This window comes from Amblyraja radiata, chromosome 29 (assembly GCF_010909765.2).
Source record: "Amblyraja radiata isolate CabotCenter1 chromosome 29, sAmbRad1.1.pri, whole genome shotgun sequence".
NCBI classification, from domain to species: domain Eukaryota; kingdom Metazoa; phylum Chordata; class Chondrichthyes; order Rajiformes; family Rajidae; genus Amblyraja; species Amblyraja radiata.
Genome location: NC_045984.1, coordinates 31,365,128 through 31,387,148, shown reverse-complemented (window position 1 = coordinate 31,387,148; position 22,021 = coordinate 31,365,128). Strand labels below are relative to the sequence as shown.

At 42.6% G+C, this 22,021-nt stretch overlaps 1 protein-coding gene across 3 annotated transcripts in view; it reads left to right on the top strand.

Annotated features, from left to right (window-relative positions):
- The first annotated feature begins 9,868 nt into the window (after positions 1–9,868).
- The window catches only part of ranbp3 (RAN binding protein 3), an 86,046-nt gene continuing 73,893 nt past the window's right edge, over positions 9,869–22,021 (top strand). For all 3 annotated transcript variants that reach the window (XM_033047171.1, XM_033047172.1, XM_033047170.1), the window contains exons 1-2: positions 9,869–9,959; positions 18,761–18,819. In XM_033047171.1, the coding sequence (XP_032903062.1) occupies positions 9,938–9,959; positions 18,761–18,819 (81 nt within the window). In that variant the 5' untranslated portion in view covers positions 9,869–9,937. The remainder of the gene's footprint in view (positions 9,960–18,760; positions 18,820–22,021) is intronic.

The following is a 22,021-nucleotide window of genomic DNA, read 5'->3' as shown; positions in this document are numbered from 1 at the left end:
CATGGATAAGGCAGGTTTAGAGGGATATGGGCCAAATGCGGGCAGGTGGGACCAGTGTTGGTGGGACATGTTGGTCGGTGTGGACACGTTGGGCCAAAGGGTTTGTTTCCACGATGTAGAACTCTGACTATATACATTCTGCCTCTGGCACATTTACTGTGCTAAATTTGTACTATGCACAAATGGCTACCAGTGGAAGAATGGCTATGCTAGGCTTCCATCCACCTGATTGACATGATGCTGACCCTGATGAATTTTCCAGGGTCAGTTTCATTTAAACGTTTGAAGCAATCTCCCGGAAATGTGGTTGCTTTTGATTGTGAATTTTTCAGAGAAGAGTGTGGGAAACGCCTGTTGCAACTTAAAGCCTCCTTGTGAATTGTTTTAATTCCAGAGAGAAAAAGCAGCCACAGAATATCAGAGAAAGTAGATTCAATACACTAAGTGCTTAAATCTTCAAAGCTTGCAATGCAGGCTTTGATACAGGGACTCAGGATTAGGAAGCAGACGCTGTAGGGGGTCTTCAAATAATAAATGATCTATTTGTGAATGGGGGGAAAAAAGAGACGGCTTTGGCAATAAGATCCAAAAATCATAGCCCTTCCTCATTAGTCATGCTTTGTTGAAACTCTGCCATGAGTTCCCTGGTTGTCCCACACTTGCACACAGTTTCCTAGCTAAAAACAAATAATTCTCTTCCCTTATGCAGCAACGCTAATTACACTTCAAAAGCTCTCCATGCACTTAAAAACATTCTTTCCATTTTGCCAACATAGAATTTATCTTTGGGCATACATCTTGCAGTTGCTCAAAGTGATAATAAACAATGTCTACAAGCTTGCAAACATAGCTTTTTTTTCAAAATTACTATTGCATTTTATTTGAAATAATCCTATTGTTCCCCCACTGCTTTTGAACATTGGAGGAAAAATGCTCTATGCTTTGGCACTCCCTGCTGGAAAATAAAATGTATTGCTCTGCATGTTAAAATTCCTTGATGGTTTTTATAGTGATAATCTGCTCGTACATAGTTTCCAAAGTTCAGACTGATTATTTTAATCATGAAATGATCCAATGGAAGTATCTGAAACAAAGGTTTAAATATCTTATATCTAGAGTTTGAATATCTCATCTGACAGAGAAAGTATGTGACATATGTTAATGAGTCACAGGAGCAGCTGTAGGCATTTCGGCCCACTGAGCCTACTCTGCCATTCAATGATGGCTGATCTATCATTCCCTCTCAATCTCAGTCTCCTGCCTTCTCCCCATAACCCATGAGATCCTAACCAATCAAGAATCAGTCAATCTCCCCCTCAAAAATACCTAATGATTTGGCCTTCACCGCCCTCTGTGGCAATGAATTCACACATTCACCACCATCTGTCCTGTTGGAAAGATTAATAAAGATCTATGTGGTCTACTGAACATCTATCTGTGACACAACAAAAGCGGTTGGGGGGGGGGGGGGAATTAAATAAACAAGTACAGCTATTTTGGTAGAGGAAAGGATAGTTCACTCAACTCTTTTCCTTTTGGAAGAAGATCCAGAAATGGGTTCAAAACTAGACTTCAAAAATAAGATACCTTGCGTGGACAAGGTAAATTTTCAACCTCAGGACCCTCTCATTGTGTTCAATGGTCAATGAATCTCTTTTAAAACAGTGGTCACTGTTATAGCAGCCAACATCTCTGTAGCAAGCTCTCACAGCAGCAAACCAGTAGACCAACTAATCTGCTTTTAGTGATGGTGCCTGAAGGATATTACCCAGGGCACTGGGGAAGAACTCTCCTACACAATAAGGTCACAGCATCATTCACATTAAGTGATAAGGCAAACAGACCATAGTTTATTGACTCACTCAAATGACAGCCATTCCAACAAGGAACTGCAGATGCTGGAAAATCGAAGGCAGACAAAAATGCTGGAGAAACTCAGCGGGTGAGGCAGCATCTATGGAGCAAATCCTTCGCTCCATAGATGCTGTTGCACTAATCCATACCTGCTAGTTTAATAATGTTTTAGAAGACTCACATGTTGTTTAGTATAATTTAACAATTTCACATTTGAATGGTGGATTTATAATTATGCTTTGGCACTAAATTGTCAAGATATATGTAGGGTGAAGTAGAGATTAGAGTAAATTTTCATAGCTGAAAAAATGTCATCTGAACAATGTTACAGGATAGCTTTTTCACACCTTAACAATAACATAACTGGTGCTTTGGGTAAGATAACATAAATGAAATGCACAAGCAAAGTTATATCACCCATTGGGGAAAGACCTTCGGACTAAGATAGCAGAAAGTGACGATGGGCTTGCTTTCCTATTTGTGAAGGAAAGAACTGCAGATGCTGGTTTAAATCGAAGGTAGACACAAAATGCTGGAGTAACTTAGCGGGCCAGGCAGCATCCCTGGAGAGAAGGAATGGGTGACATTTCGGATCTGAAGAAGGGTCTCGACCTGAAATGTCACACATTCCTTCTCTCCAAAGATGCTGCCTGTCCCGCTGAGATACTCCAGCATTTTGTGTCTACCTTGCTTTCATAAGCATGGGTTCTTTCTTAAAATATTTGTTTTCACCAGAGCACTGGTTCGCAAACTGCAGCACGAGCCCCCATGCAAGTGTGATTACGTTAGAAGGAAATACTGGATAAAATGAACAAATACAGGCTGTCCCTGGGTAATGAACAGGCTCCATCTTTACTGATGTCCATAAGTTGATTTTGTCCATGTACAAACATTTACTTGATATGGTTAGCATACCTCCACAGAGTTGTAACGAATGGCATAAAAAATGCAGAATTTAGTTTAGTTTAGAGATTTTGCTTGGAAACAGGCCCCTCAGCCCATCGAGTCCGCGCCGACCATCAATCACCCGTACACTAGTTCCATGTTTCTCCAGTTTCACGTCCTACATACTAGGGGCAATTTACGGAAGCCAATTTAACCTACAACCCTGCACGTCTATGGAATATGGGAGGAAACCGAAGCATTCGGAGAAAACCCACACGTTCACAGGGGAAAAGTACCAACTCTGCACAGACAGCGATCGTAGTCAGGATCCAACCCGGGTCTCTGGCACAATAAAGCAGCAACTTTACAGCTGCGCTACTGTGCCACCACTCTGCGCCCATGTAAGGGCGATATGAAAGAACAATCACTAAAAGTGGAAAGAGAGAGGAAACTAGTTCCATCATTCAAAGAAACAAATGTTTATACTACTTCATACTTTTGAATCAATAATAATATAGCTCACTCACATGTAGGACTGTCTATAAGTTGTAAATTTAATAAGCATGGAGATTAGGATAATGGGAGTGGCAAAAAGATTAACATTTTTGAATTAGGAGGCAGCAAAACATTGTGAAGCACTTGCTTGGAGTAAATGATTAAGAACTGCAGATGCTGGAAAAATCGAAGGTAGACAAAAAATGGTGGAGAAACTCAGCGGGTGAGGCAGCATCTATGGAGAGAAGGAAAAGGAGACTAACCCTTGGAGTAAATGATCTTTTTACAGCTGACTGCTGTGTGGAAACAATATTTGTCCATGATAGTGGATTCCATGTTCATCATTGCTTCTCTTATACCACAACCCCTCAGGCACAGAATCATAGAATGATACAATGTGGAAACAGGCCCTTTGGCCCTACTTGCCCACACCAACCCATCTACACTAGTCCCACCTGACTCAGGTCTCTGCAGGCTCGCACCAGTAGACTAAAAAATAGTTTCTACCCACGTGCAGTAAAAGAGCTTAACTCCAACAGTGAACACTGGGAAGCAAGAAGTAACTTCGAGGAATACCGCTAAATTCTTTTTTTTTAAATGTATCTATTATTTTACTATTAACTGTACATATGTGTATTGGTTGTTGTGTTGTATTTCTTTTAACGGAGGAGAAGCAAATGGAATTTCGTTGCTCAGTTTTGTGCAATGACAATAAACATATTCTATTCTATGTTTGGTCCATATCCCTCCAAACCTGCACTGTCCATGTACCTGTCTAACTGTTTCTTAAACGCTGGGATAGTCGCTGCCTCAACTACCTCCACTGGCAGCTTTGTTCCATACACCCACCACCCTTTGCGTGAAAAAGTTACCCCTCAGATCCCTCTTAAATCTTTTCCCCTTCAACTTAAACCAATGTCCTCTTTGGTCTTCGATTCCCCTACTAGAAACATAGAAATATAATTGCAGGAGTAGGCCATTCGGCCCTTCGAGCCAGCACCGCTATTCAATGTGATCATGGCTGATCTCTGGACAAGAGACTTTGTGCATCTACGCAAAATCAACGGGGTCTTCGTGCAGAGAGAAACAGAGGATCTCCAAAATGTCCATGCTTTGTCATTAAGGGCGCATGACCAGCCGAAGAATTTGCCAGTTTACTTCTGGTGCTTCAAGTGCACGAATCAGATGTATAGTAATTTAAGGTAGACACAAAATGCTGGAGTAACTCAGCGGGACAGGCAACATCTCTGGAGAGAAGGAATGGGTGACGTTTTGAGTCAAGACTCTTCTTCAGACTGTATGTACAGTCATATGTACAGTAATTTAATTTGACCAAACATGTAAATACAATATTCTGCATTATAAACAAATTAATAAGGCGATAACATTAAATACAAAGGATGACAGTGTATAATATTGGTCCTCAACTCATTCAAAAACATATTTACAATAATTAAATGGATCTTTGAACTGCAACATTTATTCCAGATAAAATTCAAGATTTTGTCTCTCTTTGACATTAATTCCAGTGCCACAAGGTAGTGTATAATGAATTACATGATATTGAGTGCTGTAAAGGAAGAAAGTTCAAGTAAATACCGTGATTAGAAAACACATAGGTTTTTGTTCTTCTTAATAGCTGAGGCACAGAATACAAGAAAAGGAAGGTTATATTCTAACTGTACGAGCATTTGTTAGACAATAGATTGAATTCTGTCTGCAGTTAATGTGACCACAGTACATGAAAGATGTGAATGTTCTAGAGCGAAAATTTACAAAGATGTTGTCAGGAGTGGAAGCTTTTCGCTATTTGGAAAGATTGGATAAGCTAGTACTGTTTGCTTTGAAACATTGGAAGCTGAAACCCAATAACCATTCTGACGGGTGACCCAGCGTCCGAGCAGATCACACAATGGGCAATGCTGGGAACATTTGCTCTAATTCAGGGATGCTAAAAGCAGTTACTGTAATCTTTTTCTCGATTCTAATTAATGGTCAATGTCTAGAAATGTTAACTGTTTCACTTTCTGCAGGTCAAGAGAATCAAGAGTGTTTTATTGTCATGTCCCAGATAGAACAATGAAGTTCAAGTTCAAGTTTATTGTCACGTGTCCCTGATAGGACAATGCAATTCTTGATTTGCTTCAGCACACAGAACATAATAGGCATTGACTACAAAACACATGAATAAATAAACTGATAAAGTGCAAATAACAAATAATGGGTTATTAATGGTTTTTGGCCGAGCCAGGTTTAATAGCCTGATGGCTGTGGGGAAGTAGGTATTCCTTAACCTGGTTGTTGCAGTCTTCAGGCTCCTGTACCTTCTACCTGAAGGTAGCAGGGAGATGAATGTGTGGCCAGGATGGTGTGGGTCTTTGATGATACTGCCAGCCTTTTTGAGGCAGCGCCTTCGATAAATTCGTACTTGCAACAGCACAACAGAATATGTAAACATAGTGCACTGTAAACAATATAATAAACGAGAAAAAGGTTCAGTGTGTGTATATAAATATACTCACACACACACATAAAACAAACAATAATAATGCATTAACAATAATGGTCTATGCAGTTCAGAGCTTATTGGAGATTGTAGTGTTTAATAGCCTGATGGCTGTGAGGAACAAGCTGTTCCTGAGGTGTTTGCTGACCTGCTGATTTTTTCTTTTTATTTCAGATTTCCAGAATAGAATAGAATAGAATAGAATATGTTTATTGTCATTGAACAAAATTGAGCAACGAAATTCCATTTGCTTCTCCTCCGTTAAAAGAAATACAACACAACAACCAATACACATATGTACAGTTAATAGTAAAATAATAGATACATTTTGTAAAAAGTTTAAAAGAATTTAGCGGTATTCCTCGAAGTTACTTCTTGCTTCCCAGTGTTCACTATTGGAGTTAAGCTCTTTTACCGCACATGGGTAGAAACTATTTTTTAGTCTACCGGTGCGAGCCTGCAGAGACCTGAGTCGCCTCCCCGAGGGTAGCAGAGTAAAAAGGTGGTTGGCAGGGTGGGATGTGTCCTTCTCGATATTTATGGCCCTGCGCAAGCATCGGGCCTTGTATATGTCATCCAAGGAGGGCAGGTTAGCGTTTGTAATGCGCTGCGCAGTTTTTATAATTCCCTGCAGCGCCCTCCTCTCAGCCACAGTACAGCTGGCAAACCACACCAGGATTCCGTAGGTGAGGATACTTTCCACGGCGCATCGATAGAAGGACAGCAGCAGCGGCTGTGAGACGTTAGCTCTCCGTAGAGACCTCAGGAAATACAGCCGCCGATGAGACTTCGTCAAGAGAGTGACGGTGTTCATTTTCCATTTGAGGTCCTGGGAGATGTTTATTCCCAGGAACCTAAAGTCGTTGACTCTCTCCACCATGTCTCCTTTGATGTATAAGGGAGCAGGTTCCTCTCTCCTCTTCCTCCTGAAGTCAACGACAAGTTCTTTTGTCTTTGATGGGTTTAGTACCAGGTTGTTTTTGGTACACCAGACGGTCAGTTTTTGGACTTCATCCCTGTAGGCAGACTCGTCATCGTTGTTTATCAGTCCCACCACAGTAGTGTCGTCCGCAAACTTGATGATCCTGTTTGTACGGTGTGTTGAATCCCAGTTAAAAAAAAAATTAATACTGAACATGCCAAACAGCAGTGGTAAAGAAGGTATATGGTATACTTGCTTTCATAGGTTAGGCAATGAGAATAAGAGTCAGGAACGCTGGCGCAGCGGTAGAGGCCTTACAGCCTCACAGCCAGTTGACCCGGGTTCGATCCTGACTACGGGTGCTGTTGTATGGAGTTTGCACATTCTCCCCGTGAGCCCCTGGGTTTTCTACGAGATCTTTGGTTTGCTCCCATAGTCCAAAGCCTTGCCACATGCCCGACGCATGTGGCAAGGCATCCAGGCCATCACGGACTACAGACCCTCCAACACCACCCCCACATCCAGCGACGCCTCCTTCCTTGAGGAGCTTAATCACTTCTATGGCCCCTTCGACAGGGACAATCTAGAGACAGCCATCAAGGCTGTGCTACCTGCCGATCACCAACCACTCACACTCACCCCCTACGACGTATACGTGGCACTGAGTAGGACTAATGCACGTAAAGCTGCTGGCCCTGACGGCATCCCCGGGCGCGTGCTCAGGGCCTGTGCTGCGCAGCTGACAGACGTCTGGACTGACATCTTCAACCTGTCACTTGCCCAAGCAGTTGTCCCCACGTGCCTTAAAACCACCTCCATCGTGCCAGTGCCAAAACACTCCACTGCGGCAAGCCTCAACGACTTCCGCCCAGTTGCACTTACCCCCATCATCACCAAGTGCTTCGAGAGGCTGGTCCTGGCACACCTCAAAAGCTGCCTACCCCCCACACTGGATCCCTATCAATTTGCCTACCGCAAGAACAGGAGTACGGAGGATGCCATCTCAACGGCACTTCACTCCGCCCTCTCCCACCTCGACAACAGAGACACTTACGTAAGAATGCTGTTCATCGATTACAGCTCAGCATTCAACACCATTATACCATCAAAACTGATCACCAAACTCGGTAATCTGGGCATCGACCCCTCCCTCTGCAACTGGATACTGGACTTTCTAACCAACAGACCCCAGTCTGTTAGGTTAGACAAGCACACCTCTTCAACCCTCACCCTGAACACCGGCGTTCCACAAGGCTGTGTGCTGAGCCCCCTCCTCTACTCCCTCTTCACCTATGACTGCACACCTGTACATGGTACTAACACCATCAAGTATGCAGATGATACAACGGTGATTGGCCTCATCAGCAACAACGATGAGTCGGCCTACAGGGAGGAGGTCCAGCACTTAGCAGCATGGTGCGCTGACAACAACCTGGCCCATAACTCCCAGAAGACCAAGGAGCTCATTGTAGACTTCAGGAAGTCCAGGGGCGGCACGCACACCCCCATCCACATTAACGGGATGGAGGTGGAACGTGTTTCTAGCTTCAGGTTCCTGGGAGTCAACATCTCCGATGACCTCTCTTGGACCCACAATACCTCAACTCTGATCAAGAAGGCTCACCAGCGTCTCTTCTTCCTGAGGAGACTGAAGAAGGTCCATCTGTCTCCTCAGATCCTGGTGAACTTCTACCGCTGCACTATCGAGAGCATCCTTACCAACTGCATCACAGTATGGTATGGCAACTGCTCTGTCTCCGACCGGAAGGCATTGCAGAGGGTGGTGAAAATTGCCCAACGTATCACCGGTTCTTCGCTCCCCTCCATTGAGTCTGTCCAAAGCAAGCGTTGTCTGCGGAGGGCGCTCAGCATCGCCAAGGACTGCTCTCACCCCAACCATGGACTGTTTACCCTCCTACCATCCGGGAGGCGCTACAGGTCTCTCCGTTGCCGAACCAGCAGGTCCAGGAACAGCTTCTTCCCGGCGGCTGTCACTCTACTGAACAACGTACCTCGGTGACTGCCAATCCCCCCCCCCCCCCCCGGACACTTATTATTATTTATTCAAATCATTTGCTATGTCGCTCTTCCAGGGAGATGCTAAATGCATTTCGTTGTCTCTTTACTGTACACTGACAATGACAATTAAAATTGAATCTGAATCTGAATTACAGACATGTAGGTTAATTGGCTTGGTACAAGTGTAAATTGTCCCTAGTGTGTGTGGGATAGTTAATGTGCGGGGATCGCTGGCCAGTGCGGATTCAGTGGGCCAAAAGGCCTGTTTCCACGCTGAATCTCTGAACTAAAAAGTCATGATGGAACTTCACAGGACTTTGGCTAGGTTGCATTTGGAGTATTGTTTTGAGCATTTAGCTCTTAGGGCTAACGTAAGGCAAGGGATATGGGGAGAAAGCAGGAACGGGGTATTGAGTTTAGATGATCAGCCATGATCATATTGAATGGCGGTGGTGGCTGGAAGGGCCGAATGGCCTACTCCTACACCTATTGTCTATATTACTGGCCATCTCATTCACTTCACTACAGGAAGGATGTGGAGGCTTTGGAAAGGGTGTAGATGAGGTTTGAAGCAGAATTATGCTGGGATTAGGGGGGGGGGGGGGTACGGTGAACACTGGAGAGGTTGGACAGATTTGTGACGCTGGAGAGCCAATAAAGTACATAACATTTATGAGAGGCATAGATAGGGTAGACAGCATAGGGTAGACAGCATATGACAAATCAAATTCTTTGTATGCTTTTACATAATTGGCTAATAAATCAATCAAATTCCTCGTATGTTGCAAAACATACTTGGTTAATAAAGTGTGATTATTATTATAATTAATATATTATTATTACAATACAGTTTCAGGCGGCGGCGGCGGTGACGGCAAGGGGCGCGCACGCGCACTGCAGGGCCGTCCGCCAGTGGCGCCCGGCCAGCGAGGCGCATGCGCAGGACGGCAGGCGGACTCAAATTGGCGCGGCCGGGGCAGCGCGCGTGCGCACTGCGATCTTCTGTCCGTCGGGCGCCCGTCCAGCGAGGCGCATGCGCGGAACCAAGGCGGGCGGTGCGGAGGGGGAGGGAGGTGTTGCACGCACGCGCACGCGCACTGCCGGGCCGTCCGCCGGCGGCCCCGAGAGGCGGGCGCGGCCAGCGAGGGCGCATGCGCGGGGCGAGGGGGGGGAGGGGCGGACGGGTCAGCGCGCGTGCGCGTGCGCACCGCCACCTTCCGTCCGACGGGCATTGTGGGGACGCGGAGAATCCCAAAATGGCGGATCTGGCGAACGAAGGTAAGGGAGCGAAAACGGGCACGGCGCTCCGGGGATGCGGGACGGACCAAGGCGCATGTTCGGCCGCGTAATTCGCCATGCACAAGGCGGAAATATCCATCCATCTGCCAGCCAGAAGGGTTACGGCAGCCCCTTCCCAATGAATGGGAGCATCAGGGGAGAGGAGTAGGACACACACCCACAACAGAACACCGGCTAACGAGGCCTCGTTGAGTTACAGGATGGGGAGGGCACACATTATTAATGACAAAATTAAGTGGAAATAATCTGTTTGATGATTTGGGAAATGAAGGATTATACGGTTGGGGAAATTACTGAAAGGGAAGGTTTAAAAATAGAACAAGCTACACCAAAGTAGGTGACAGAAAGAGACTTCTGATATGTCTGAAAAAGAAAGGGGGAGGTATGCCAGGAGTCTAGGACGAAAAAGTGAAGTAATAGGAAGCAAGAAGGGTGACACCAGGATAAAACTGATCAGGAGAAAGGAGAGGAATCCCTGTCTGTCTTTGAAGATGGGTGAAGGAAAGTAATACGGATCAGAGTAGAGGGAGCGAGTAGAGTGGAGGAAGGGGTTAAGATAAAGAAGTGCTTTAGAAAACAAATGCACATTTCCCCTCCTTTTAAGGACCATGATCCGGTTTGGGGGGGATAAAGCTAGGTAGTTTGGCAAGAGGAGGCCATTTGAGGTGAACTAAGAGAAGATAATTTGGCGGAATGGGAGAAGTATGGTCAGGGCATCGTGCAGAATTGAAAGGCAACACAGACACGAAGGAAGGCAGATGTTGGAATCTTGAGTAAAACATAAGGTGCCACAGTAACACAAAGGGTCAGCAAAGGAATGGATCAATGAGGTTTTGGGTCAGGATCCTTCAGACTAATGGGAATGGGTGGGGGAAGTGCGTTTGTTGGTGGGTGGGAGAGAATATGAGGTTGAAGGACAGACTTGGGAATGGAGTAGAGGGAAGACATGAATGACAATAATAAGAAATTCATTTGACTCTCGAGCTAGGTGTGTCATTAATTTAGATCATGTCTGATTTTTCTACGTGGGTTCATTTTTCAGCACACCCTCCACCCCTGGGTTTTAATATCCAGATATCTATCAATCGTACTATAAGATAAAAACTGTACACAGCGACGACCTAACCACAAATATTTGCTGTACTCAACCTGAGAAAGACAATTAATCCCTCTTAGATTTTTCTCTGTTAACTAAATTTTAATCAATGGCAATATATTACTAGCCATTCCATGTGTATACCCTTGGTGTAGGAAGGAACTGCAGATACTGGTTTAAACCAAAGATAGACACAAAAAGCTGGAGTAACTCAACGGGTCAGACAGCATCTCTGGAGAAAAGGAATAGGTAACATCTTGGGTCGAAACCCTTCAGTCTTTTTCGGTCTGAAGAAGGGTCTCGACCCAAAATGTCACCTATTCCTTTTCTCCAGCGATGCTGTCTGACCTGCTGAATTATTCCATCTTTTTGTGTTTCTCTTTGCTATAACCTTGGTTATAACCTTCCTTTATATGACCTTATTAAAGGCTTTCAGAAAATCTAAATACACCTTGGGGCAACACTTTATAGCAGCAGTTAATGTTGTTATTTCACAGTAATGCAGCTACCTTATATTTCTAGTGAGCCAGGTTCAATCCTGCACTAGGTTTTATCAATGTATGAGCTTATATATTTTGTCTGTGGCAGTGTAGAAATTCCCATGTGCTCTGGTTCCTCCCATATCCATAATTGGTAAAAGGTAACTAAATAAACCAATTAAAAGCATCTTGACTGAAATACAATATAAATACTTTGCCTTTGCCTTAATTGAAGAAGGAGTTAATAGAAATTGAATAGGTCAAAAATATAGGAAGGGCACATTAAATACTTAGATAGACACAAAATGCTGGATGACGTTTCGGGTCGAGACCCATTTTCAGACTGGAGAGGGAGATACAGAGATAACGAAACGTAAGATGTGAAAACGAGACAAAGGGGATGAAGATCAAGGAAAATGTAGAATACATCATTGTTACAATAACACTGACAATAAATTGTATTGTATTGTATTATTGTTAGCTAGGAGAAGGTTACAACAAAGCAAACAGATAAAATGTAAACAAGGACAGTCAGACTAGTCGGATAACTGGGAAGGGGAAGGGATGGAGAGAGAGAGGGAAGGTAAAGGTTACTTGAAGTTAGAGAAGCTAATATTCGTACCACTGGGGTGTAAGCTGCCCAAGCGAAATATGAGGTGTTGTTTCCAATTTGCGCTGGGCCTCTCCTTGACAATGGAGGGGGCCTAGGACAGAAAGGTTGTGTGGGGATGAGAGGGGGTTAGCAACCGGGAGATCAGGTAGGTTTAGGTGGACTGAGCCTCCAAATACTTGGTAATAGGTTGAGGAGAACGTCCATTTGGGTTTCTAGAAGGCTTGTGACAATGCGACATAAAAGGTTGATGCACAAAATGAGAACTTTGGGCAGGTGTGTTAGTATGGATCGAAGATTGGTTGTCGTATCGACGGCAAGATATCAGAATAAATAGCCTTCTTTAGGTTTGAAGAATGGTACTAGTGGCTTCCCCCAAGGACCGTTGCTTAACCCTCAATTATTTATGACGGAGTAGGGGGCAGAGTAACATATATTTGCTGATCAGACTAAAATAGGCGGGGGTGCATGTTGCACTGATAACATTTGCACAAAGTACAAATGATCTCTGCACTTAAATCACGTAAAGTTATCAGGCTGGTACTGCGAGAGGGTTAGAATGGCACATTGATTTTTTTTGTAAGGGTATTGGAGCTCTGAAATAAGGACATATTGTCACTAGTATTAGATGTTGCTGTGGACGCACTTGGAATATATATGATTTTGCACTCATTTGAGAAAAGATATACTGGCATTGGAAGCAGTAAAAGATTCACAAGGTTAATTCCTGGGAAGAGATGGTTGTTCTATAACAAAATGCAAAACAAATTACACCTGTGTTCTTTGGAATTGAGAAGAATAAAGGGTGATCTTACGGAAAGATTTATAAGAAGGCCGTCAAAGGATACAGTGGGATATGGATTGGTTACAGTATGGTTGAAGAAATGGTAGAGTGAGTTTAATTTGAGCAAGTGTGGAGTGTCACCATTTGGGAGGACAAATATAATGGGAAAGTATACAGTTGATGGCAAGACCCTTAACAGCATTGATTTACAGAAGAATCTTGTGGTCCAAGTCCATAGTTCCCCAAGAGTGGTAAAGCAAGCATATGATATACTTGCTTTCATTAGTTGTGCTATAAGGAAAAGTTGGACAAATTTAGATTGTTTTCTCTGGAGCGTTCGAGGTTGAGGGGTGACCTAGACTGATGGACTCAAGCAGTATGGAAACAGTGGAGAAATCTGATGAAGGTGTATGACATGATAATAGACATAGAAAGGTAGGCAGACATTTTGTGGGGTGGAAATGTCAAAGATGAGAAGGCATAGCTTTAAGGTGGGAGGGGCAAAGTTTAAAGGAGATGTGTGGGGCAAACATTTTGCATAGAGAATGGTGGGTATGCGTGGTATACCAGGGGTGGTGGTGGTGGAAACAAACACCATGGTAATATTTAAGAGGCTTTTAAATTGACTGTTTATGTCCCATTGGCAGGATAGACCTTCCAGAGGTGGTGGCACTGTAGTATACAGCTGTTAGAGAGAGTATCCCCTGTTCAACATCAGCTCCAGATCCAAGGAAGACTCACGGCATTAGGTCATACGTTGGAAAGGAGACATGCTGTTCCTCCTCCCTCAGCTGATGAATCAGTGCTACTCCATGTTGAACGACACTTGGAAGAAGCACAGAATGTATTCTGAGTGGGGCACTTATATCGATTTACAGAAATAGCTTGACATCACCATCCTAGATCAAGCTGATCAAATTCTGAAGGATAAAGCTGCAAATTGAGTTTGCGGCGGGTATTGAGTAAAGCAATTTAAAGGACAAATATGCTTGACCCAGTGCGAAAAAGACTGCTGGAGGAACTCAGCGGGTCAGACTGCATCTGTTGAGGGAAATGGTTAGTCGGCGATTTGGATCCAACTCCTTCATCCAGACAGGTCAAAATGACTTGATCTAGTCCTTGCCAATATATCTGTAGATGCATCCATGATATCATTGAACAAGGCCACTGCACTGTCCCTGTAGAGATAGAGGCTCATCTGTATATAGAGTTGCTCTCCATCTTATTATGTAGTGCTACACATATGCTAAATGGAACAGTTCAAAACTGGGCACAACGATCAACAGCAGCATAAATGTAAATCTGTAACCTTGTGTCTTGACATATTCCATAGTCTACCATTACCTAATGGTATAAGAGTCTAGCATGTGAGTGCTAAAGAGGAGGTTGAAGCATGGGCAACCATGTTGAGACGGACATGCCAAATAGATGATCCACTTCAGCATCTTTCTGAGTTTCTTATCAGTGAACAGCTGATTTGATTCACTCTATATGACATTGAGAAATGGCTGAGAACACTGAATGTGGCTTAGTCAATGGAGTCAGGCAACATCATGGTTGTAATACTGAAGATCTGTGCTCCAGAACTAGACGTACCTCTGCTAAACTGTTCCAGTTCAGTAGCAAAATTCAGTTGCCTTCCAACTAGCATTGCAAAAAAACTACCCAAACCAATTTGGCTCTTCTTCCCGAATATTCTACTGTCATCGATAGTGCTATTAAACAGCACTTGCTCATTGATGCCAATTTTGGGTTTTACCACAATCACTTGGTTCCGGAGTGACTTCCCTGTACAATAAGACATCATTTGACTTGCTGTGGCATCAAGACATGCGGGTAAAACTCAATCAATGTGTGTCACAGGAAAAATACTCCAATGGCCAGAGGCATCCTTTGCACAAAGAAAGATGGTTGCATTTGTCAAAGGCCAACCATCTCCGTCCAAAGCCTCATTGCTAGAGATTCATCAGGGCATTATCTTCGGCCCAATCTTCAACTGCTACATCATTTTCTTCTGTCAATAGATCAAAAGTGTGATGTTTGCTGATAAAGGTGCTATTGAAATTGAACATTGCGATCCTCGTCAAATGAAAGAGTCTGTGCCTGCATGCAGCAAGATATAGACAACATGCTGGCGTGGGTGAAGTGGCACATTTCATTCATGCCACACAAGTGCCAGACAATAATAATTTCCAAAAATTGAGAATCCAAATTGCAATGCTTCCCATTGACATTCAAGATTGAGTCGCCCATAATCAATATCCTGTGACTATCATTAACATTAACCAAGGACTCAACTGAACCAGCCATAATACTGCGGTTGTACGTGCAGATCAGAGGCTTCTTGTCTGTGGTGAGTGATTCGCCTCCTGACACCAAAGGCCTTTCCATCATCTGCATTGCACAGATCAGAAGTGTGATGAAGTATCCCATTTGCCTGGATGAGTTCCATGAATGCCAACAACTCAATGCTCTGTACCATGCAGGACGAAGCTCGAGTGATTGTCACCATGTCAATCACCCTGAGCATACGTTTCCCCCACTACATTCACTGCATCATGTACCAAGTCACGAGCGTTTAACTGTCATACCTATTGACAACAGAACAATGACATTTTTACTTGCTGTACTTTAACAGACCTATAAATTCAATAACACACATAATATAAAAATCAAAAATATTATAAATTAATAGCCATAATAACCATAACAGTGCAACATTTAAATGCACCAATCTGAGATGAAATTAACTGGCACTTGGAAATATCTGAGTTAACAAAGAAAAATGTTGTATCAGTAACTTAATTGAAATATTTGGTATAATAGATAATGAAAGGAGTATTTTGGAATATAACATGGAAACACAATTTTAGCACTAGAAATAGGCCATTTAGCACCTGTGGGGAACAAAGACTTCAGGACACAAGTACTCAAAGGCTTTGAATGTAGAGGGAATGTTGAGAAGGGTTGTTTTTGAAGGCATGCAGAATAGCTGGATTCATAAATAAGGTTGTCAACTACATGAGAAATTATTCATACCTAACCGTTATAAAACATTGCCGTGCCCCCAACTGGAGTACTTTGAATACTGTACTTTGGGAAAAGTTTCAGAGGGTGAAGGAAAGATTTATAGAATAGCGCCTCAGATGAATGATATAGGGAGAAACTGGATTACATTTTTTTTTAAAGAACTTAATAGAACTGATAAAAGTTATAATTTAGGTGGCACTGTGATGGATTTGCTGCCTCGCAGCATCAGAGTGTTTGTCCTGACCTTTGGAGTATTCTGTGTGGAGTTGCATGTTCATGTGATTGTGTGGGATTACGCCGGGTTTGTAGGGTAATTAGCCTCTGCAAATTGCTCTTAGTGTGTAGGGAGTGGATGTGAAAGTGGGATACATTGCTAAAGATTGGTTGAAACATTCCAAACAATCTATCAAAGTGGAGTTCGTTAAATAATTGAATATTTAAAAAAAAACCTCTAAACACTTTTTTAAAAGTGGTCTTCAAAACCAGCTTCATTGAATTGTACAGTAAAGTTATTATGTGAATTTGTTACAAATTAGAGATGTATTAATTTACAGCGCTCTAAGAAAAATAAACAATTGCTCATTCAAAAAAAAAAACCAGGACAAATAATGGACTGGCAGACATCAGTGCTGCACTGATTTGCAGTTACTCTGTTAAACCAGCAATGCCGATGTATATTTTGCTCGTTTCCAAATGAGAAAACTCCTGACCATTTTCTCATGGTATATTTCATTACTGTTGAACTAAAAGCAAATTTGACAGTAGTATTTTCGAGTGAAAGTGTGTTCTTGTGTCCAGGGGATACATTAGAGGAACCGCGTGTGTAAGAGGTATGTGTTCAGTATTGCATATGTGTTATTGGATATGGAAAGCATGAATCTTCATACCATAATGGCATGGCTTGTCTATGTTTGGTAGCAAGGTTGAATACGAGTGGTATGTTAGCGACTGTGTGAGGGCAGTGTGAGACAGACAACTGTATGGTGTGGGGCACCTGTGTGTGAAGTGAGGACAGGAGTGAGAGAATAAGAATATGAGAGAGGTTCAGGAGCAGCCCACATAGTCAATGAGCTTACACAAAAATGCTGGAGAAACTCAGCGGGTGCAGCAGCATCTATGGAGCGAAGGAGATAGGTAACGTTTCGGGCCGAAACCCTTCTTCAGACTGATCAATGAGCTTGTTCTTCCATTCAGTGATAATATATCGCTAAAATTTTACATTAACTGCATCTTTCCGCTATCTCCATTTCCTGCATTTTTTTGTTTTCTTAACACCAAATCCATTGATGTTAATTGTGAATATACTCTTATACTGTGTATCCACGAGCACTGGGGCAATCCTGTGAGAACATTCTGCTCGGTATTTTGTGTGGGACTGTCCTTGTTACAGGAATCAATGCTAAACGCCTGTACAGAATTAGTATATTATTATTTTATGCTCTTTACTAACTCCCTTGTAATCATTTTTTCCTTGTGTGAGGAGTAGAGAGTGCACATTAACTTTGAAAGTTTATGACAATATGTTTGGTATGATAGTATTTGTAAAGAGAAACGTTTGGAAAGATTTAAGTGAGAAACATGAAAAGAATGAGAGCACAAGGAATTGTATGTGTGATGTAAAGCAGAAGGGAGATGTAAGGCAATTGTGAGTGAGTGTCTGCATGTTAGAGTGGTGATTATGAGCATGCTGTCACAATAATGTACAGTATACAAATGTGTCTGAAAGTAGCGAGGTATAGCATGGAGAAAGGTAGACAAAGGTGCTGGAGAAACTCAGCGGGTGCAGCAGCATCTATGGAACGAAGGAAATAGGCAACGTTTCGGGCCGAAACCCTTCGGTGGTAAGAATGAGGGTAAGCATATGGGTGAGAAAGCAAAATAGATTATTATGTGCTTGTAAATACTAAATTAAATCGTGTGAGATTCATATGTTTTGTATAATCATTTAGTCTTAAAGGGTGGGAAAAGGCCCTTCGGCCCAACTTGCCCACACCGACCATGTACACTAGTCCCACTTGTCTGCCTCTGGCCCATATCCCTCTAAACCTGTCCTATCCATGTATCTGTCTAACTGTTTCTTAAATGTTGTGATAGTCCCTGCCTTAACTACCTCCTCTGGCGGAGGTGGGCAGGGTGGATGGGAAAGGAATGGAGGGTTATGGTCTGAGCGCAGGTATATGGGACTAGGGGAGAATACGTGTTCGGCACGGACTAGAAGGGTCGAGATGGCCTGTTTCCGTGCTGTAATTGTTATATGGTTATATTATATGGTTATATGGATATGTGTGTCAGAGATAATGTAAGGAGTACAGAGTACTTAAGTGTGATGAGTGTGCTTGATAGTGTATGTGATGGTATTGGAGATCATATGAAGATAGGATGTGCAACTAGGTTATGCGTGGCATATTGTCCATGACGTGCATTCTGTGGAGAGGACTGAATGGGGTTAGTGTTGTTGCATGAGTTAAGGAAGCATGTGGAGGTTTGGAGGGTCCTGTGGTTCAGATGGAAGCGGAAATGTGAGGGAGAAAGGATATACTGTTTGGACTTGTGCACATGTGTGACAATGCACCTGTAAAATGGAAGTATGAGATATATGTTGGAGAAAGTGAAGAAGTGCGATTCATGAATGAATGAATGAATGAAGGGAATGTGGAGTAAGAGGGATTGGTTACAGATGGGTTTTAATGGACTGAATGTTTTCAGCAGTTTTCATTTGGTTGAAAGGTAGTTGTGATTTAAAATGTACATGCTAATTTCTTGTCTGTTCTTTGTTCACAGAGAAGCCTGCCATTGCACCGCCTGTTTTTGTATTCCAAAAAAACGAGAAAGGACAGAAGGTAAGCATTCTACCACGGCACTGATTGAATTATATTTCATTTTATTAAACAACAGATCGGCAGTGAATTATAATTTGGTTATCTTTTTATGAATTATGAAATGCCTTAAAGTTTTCACTTCTCAACCAGCATCTTGATTCTTTTTAGAGGAGTCTCTTGAGTCCAAATTAAGTGACTGCTCTGGAAATGTGTTTCAACCATCCATTACTTGGAGCAGGGTAATTTTAGTTTCTTATTTATAATCCTTGTTTTATTATCAGAAAATGTAATATTTTTCCTTGATTATCTTCTTGACTGAATCTGCACGTAAGGTTATATTTGAAAAAATATTGTCATCGCCCACTTAACATGGTAATGAACGCTGCTTTTTTGTCACACAAATACTATTGTAAGATCATCTTCATTAATTTTCTGTTTATCAGCATTTACAGAAGTAATCTAGCTTTGGTTGTTTTTCCTGTTGAGTGTTAATGGGAGAACAATTTTGCATATTGATGACTTTCAATCCAGCATATTTTATGAGTTTTGTGAATACTTTGTTAAGTTTAGTCACCGTGTATCAATGTGGCAGATACAACATTTCAGTGTGTTGGATGTAAGTTGCGTATTTCAGGATAGAAATGCAGAAGTTCTGATGGCAGGAGGGCCATTATTAAATTATTACAATTTAAGTTTCAGAAATAAATTTCATCCTGGACATGATGTTCTGGTAGTGTGTGATTGACAGTAGATTCTGATAGGTTTGAACTTGAATAACATTGTAAGATTATCTTTATTACGTTTTTATTGCTTTCAGTCCTGCCCCATGGGCTTTCTGCTCCTCTCCCTTACTCCTTTGTCCTGTCATTGTCTGCAGAAGTTTCTTCCAGCTGAGCACTACTTTTTGGGGAAATTCAACTGAAATGTTCTGACCTAATGTGCAGGAAGGAACTGCAGATCCAGCTTACACTCTGCTTACACCCCAGCGGTATGAATATTGACTTCTCTAACTTCAAGTTAGGAACCGCACCTCATATTTCACTTGGGCAGCTTACACCCCAGTGGTATGAATATTGACCTCTAACTCCGAGTAACCCTTGCTTTCTGTCGAATAAATTAATTTGGAGGGAAATTAAAGGAAAAAATAAAAAGTTACAGGTTTGCTTCAAGAGACTTTATTGCATGATATCATGGGGAGATAGCAGCAGTAAACGACCTACCAGTTCTCTGACTTCACAGCAGAATTAGCTGTCGGTTATACTGTGCAGAAAACAACTTTTGTTAAATACTATTCTACGAAAATGTTCTATCAACGACATAGTACTAATTGTTTCATTAGTCATAACATACTGTTCGCTTATGTTAATCTTATTCAACAACAGATGATTAATACAATTCAAACACAATGCACGCGAATCTTGACATAATTCTATCTCATCTATCAAGCGGCCCACGTCACCATCCCCATCCCAAGCTAATCATAAGCCTCCCATTTACTGCAACGTATCTACGCTACTAGTGGCAGGGGGTGCGGGTGATCTATTGTAACTTTTCAGAAATGTAAATAAACTTCGTTATCTCCTCCCATTTCATGTTTAAATTCACCATCCACAATTCGTCACTTTCCCAGACTGGAGGTAATACGTCTAATCTTACTTTGCCGATTCCCACGAACTTTTTCTTCCACACTTTCTCTCTCTCCATCCCTCCCCCTCCCCCTCCCCAGTTTCCGACCAGTCTGACTGTCCCTGATTACATTTTTTTTCTGTTTGCTTTATTGTTACCTTCTCCTAGCTAACAATGATCTATTCTACATTTTCTTTGATCTCCACACCCATTGATGTCTCGTTCTCACACCTTACACTTCTTTATCTCAATATCTCCCTCTTCCCGACTCTCAGTCTGAAGAAGGGTCTCGAGCTGAAACGTCACCCATTCCTTCTCTCCAGAGATGCTGTCTGTCCCGCTGAGTTACTCTGGCATTTTGTGTCTATCTTGTTCTGTCCCAATGGTGGACCTCTGTTTTTGAATAAGCTTTTGATGAGGTCTCTTAACCTTCCTCTTCCAGTTGTAGTGTTAAATGTTCTCGCTTTATTTGAAGTTGGCTGGCTATTTTGTTTCACAATAAAGCATTATATATATGCAAGTTGTTATGGAGTGGATGAATTAGGAGAGAAGGAGAAAAGGAATTGGCATGTGTTGGGAAATGTGAGAGCAGAGGTGCGAGGGTAGGATAGAATGAACTGAATGGTGCATGAATGGTATTGTCTTTCTGCTGCCTGTATAGCGCGTAACAAAAGATCTTCACTGTACCTCGGTACACGTATCAATAAACTAAACTGAAACTGATGAGTTGAATTGGATAGTGGGCGGACAAGTGCTTGAAAGTGCTTGAGCAAAGGCAGTAATGGAAACGTGCCCGTAGTATGCTTAGTGTGGGTTGCTGCACAAGGCTGAAGGCAAAGTATTTGAAGCAAGAACAAATCAGTACAATTCATTGCATTGGAGGCTGAAAGAATGTACTTGAAAATGAGTGGGAGATGGGTCCAAGTTGTGGAAGAAAGGAGAGAACGGAACATAAGTTAAGATGAGCAAAAATGCTTTTGGGTGGATACAATGTGCCATTAATGTTTAGTTTAAAAAGGTTAGCATTTTGATAAAGAATATCACTACATTGCCAATCGCTCCCAAGTTGATCTTTTTAAGTATAAATGGGATATTCGTTACTTGCACCATGAAATGGAGGTGCTGATATGGACTTTGTAAAGGGCCTGTCCCGCTTGGCGATATTTTCGGCGACTGCCGGCATCATTGACTGACGTATCAGGTCACCGAAAAGTCGTGGCGTGATGACGTATTGACGCGCGGTGCTTCCTCAAGTGTCGCAACATTTTTTTTGTCGCCGCTGGATTTTGAAATGTTCAACATCTTTCGGCGACCCTGATACGTCAGTCAATGACGCCGGCAGTCGCCGGAAAAATCGCCAAGTGGGACAGGCCCTTAACTGATTTTAGCAGTCTACTACATTCCCCGTGACGTGGTCAACAGTTGTGCAAGCCGTGCCACCGTGCAAGCAGCACGACGGCTGCAACGGGCCTTTATGGCCAGCTCCTGCATAAGGTCTCAATCGGCTATTTCTATACACTTTGTACTTAATCTAGGATTGTACTTATGTCTGGTAATAATTTGCTGAACTGCATGCAAAAAAAGAATTTCACTGTCC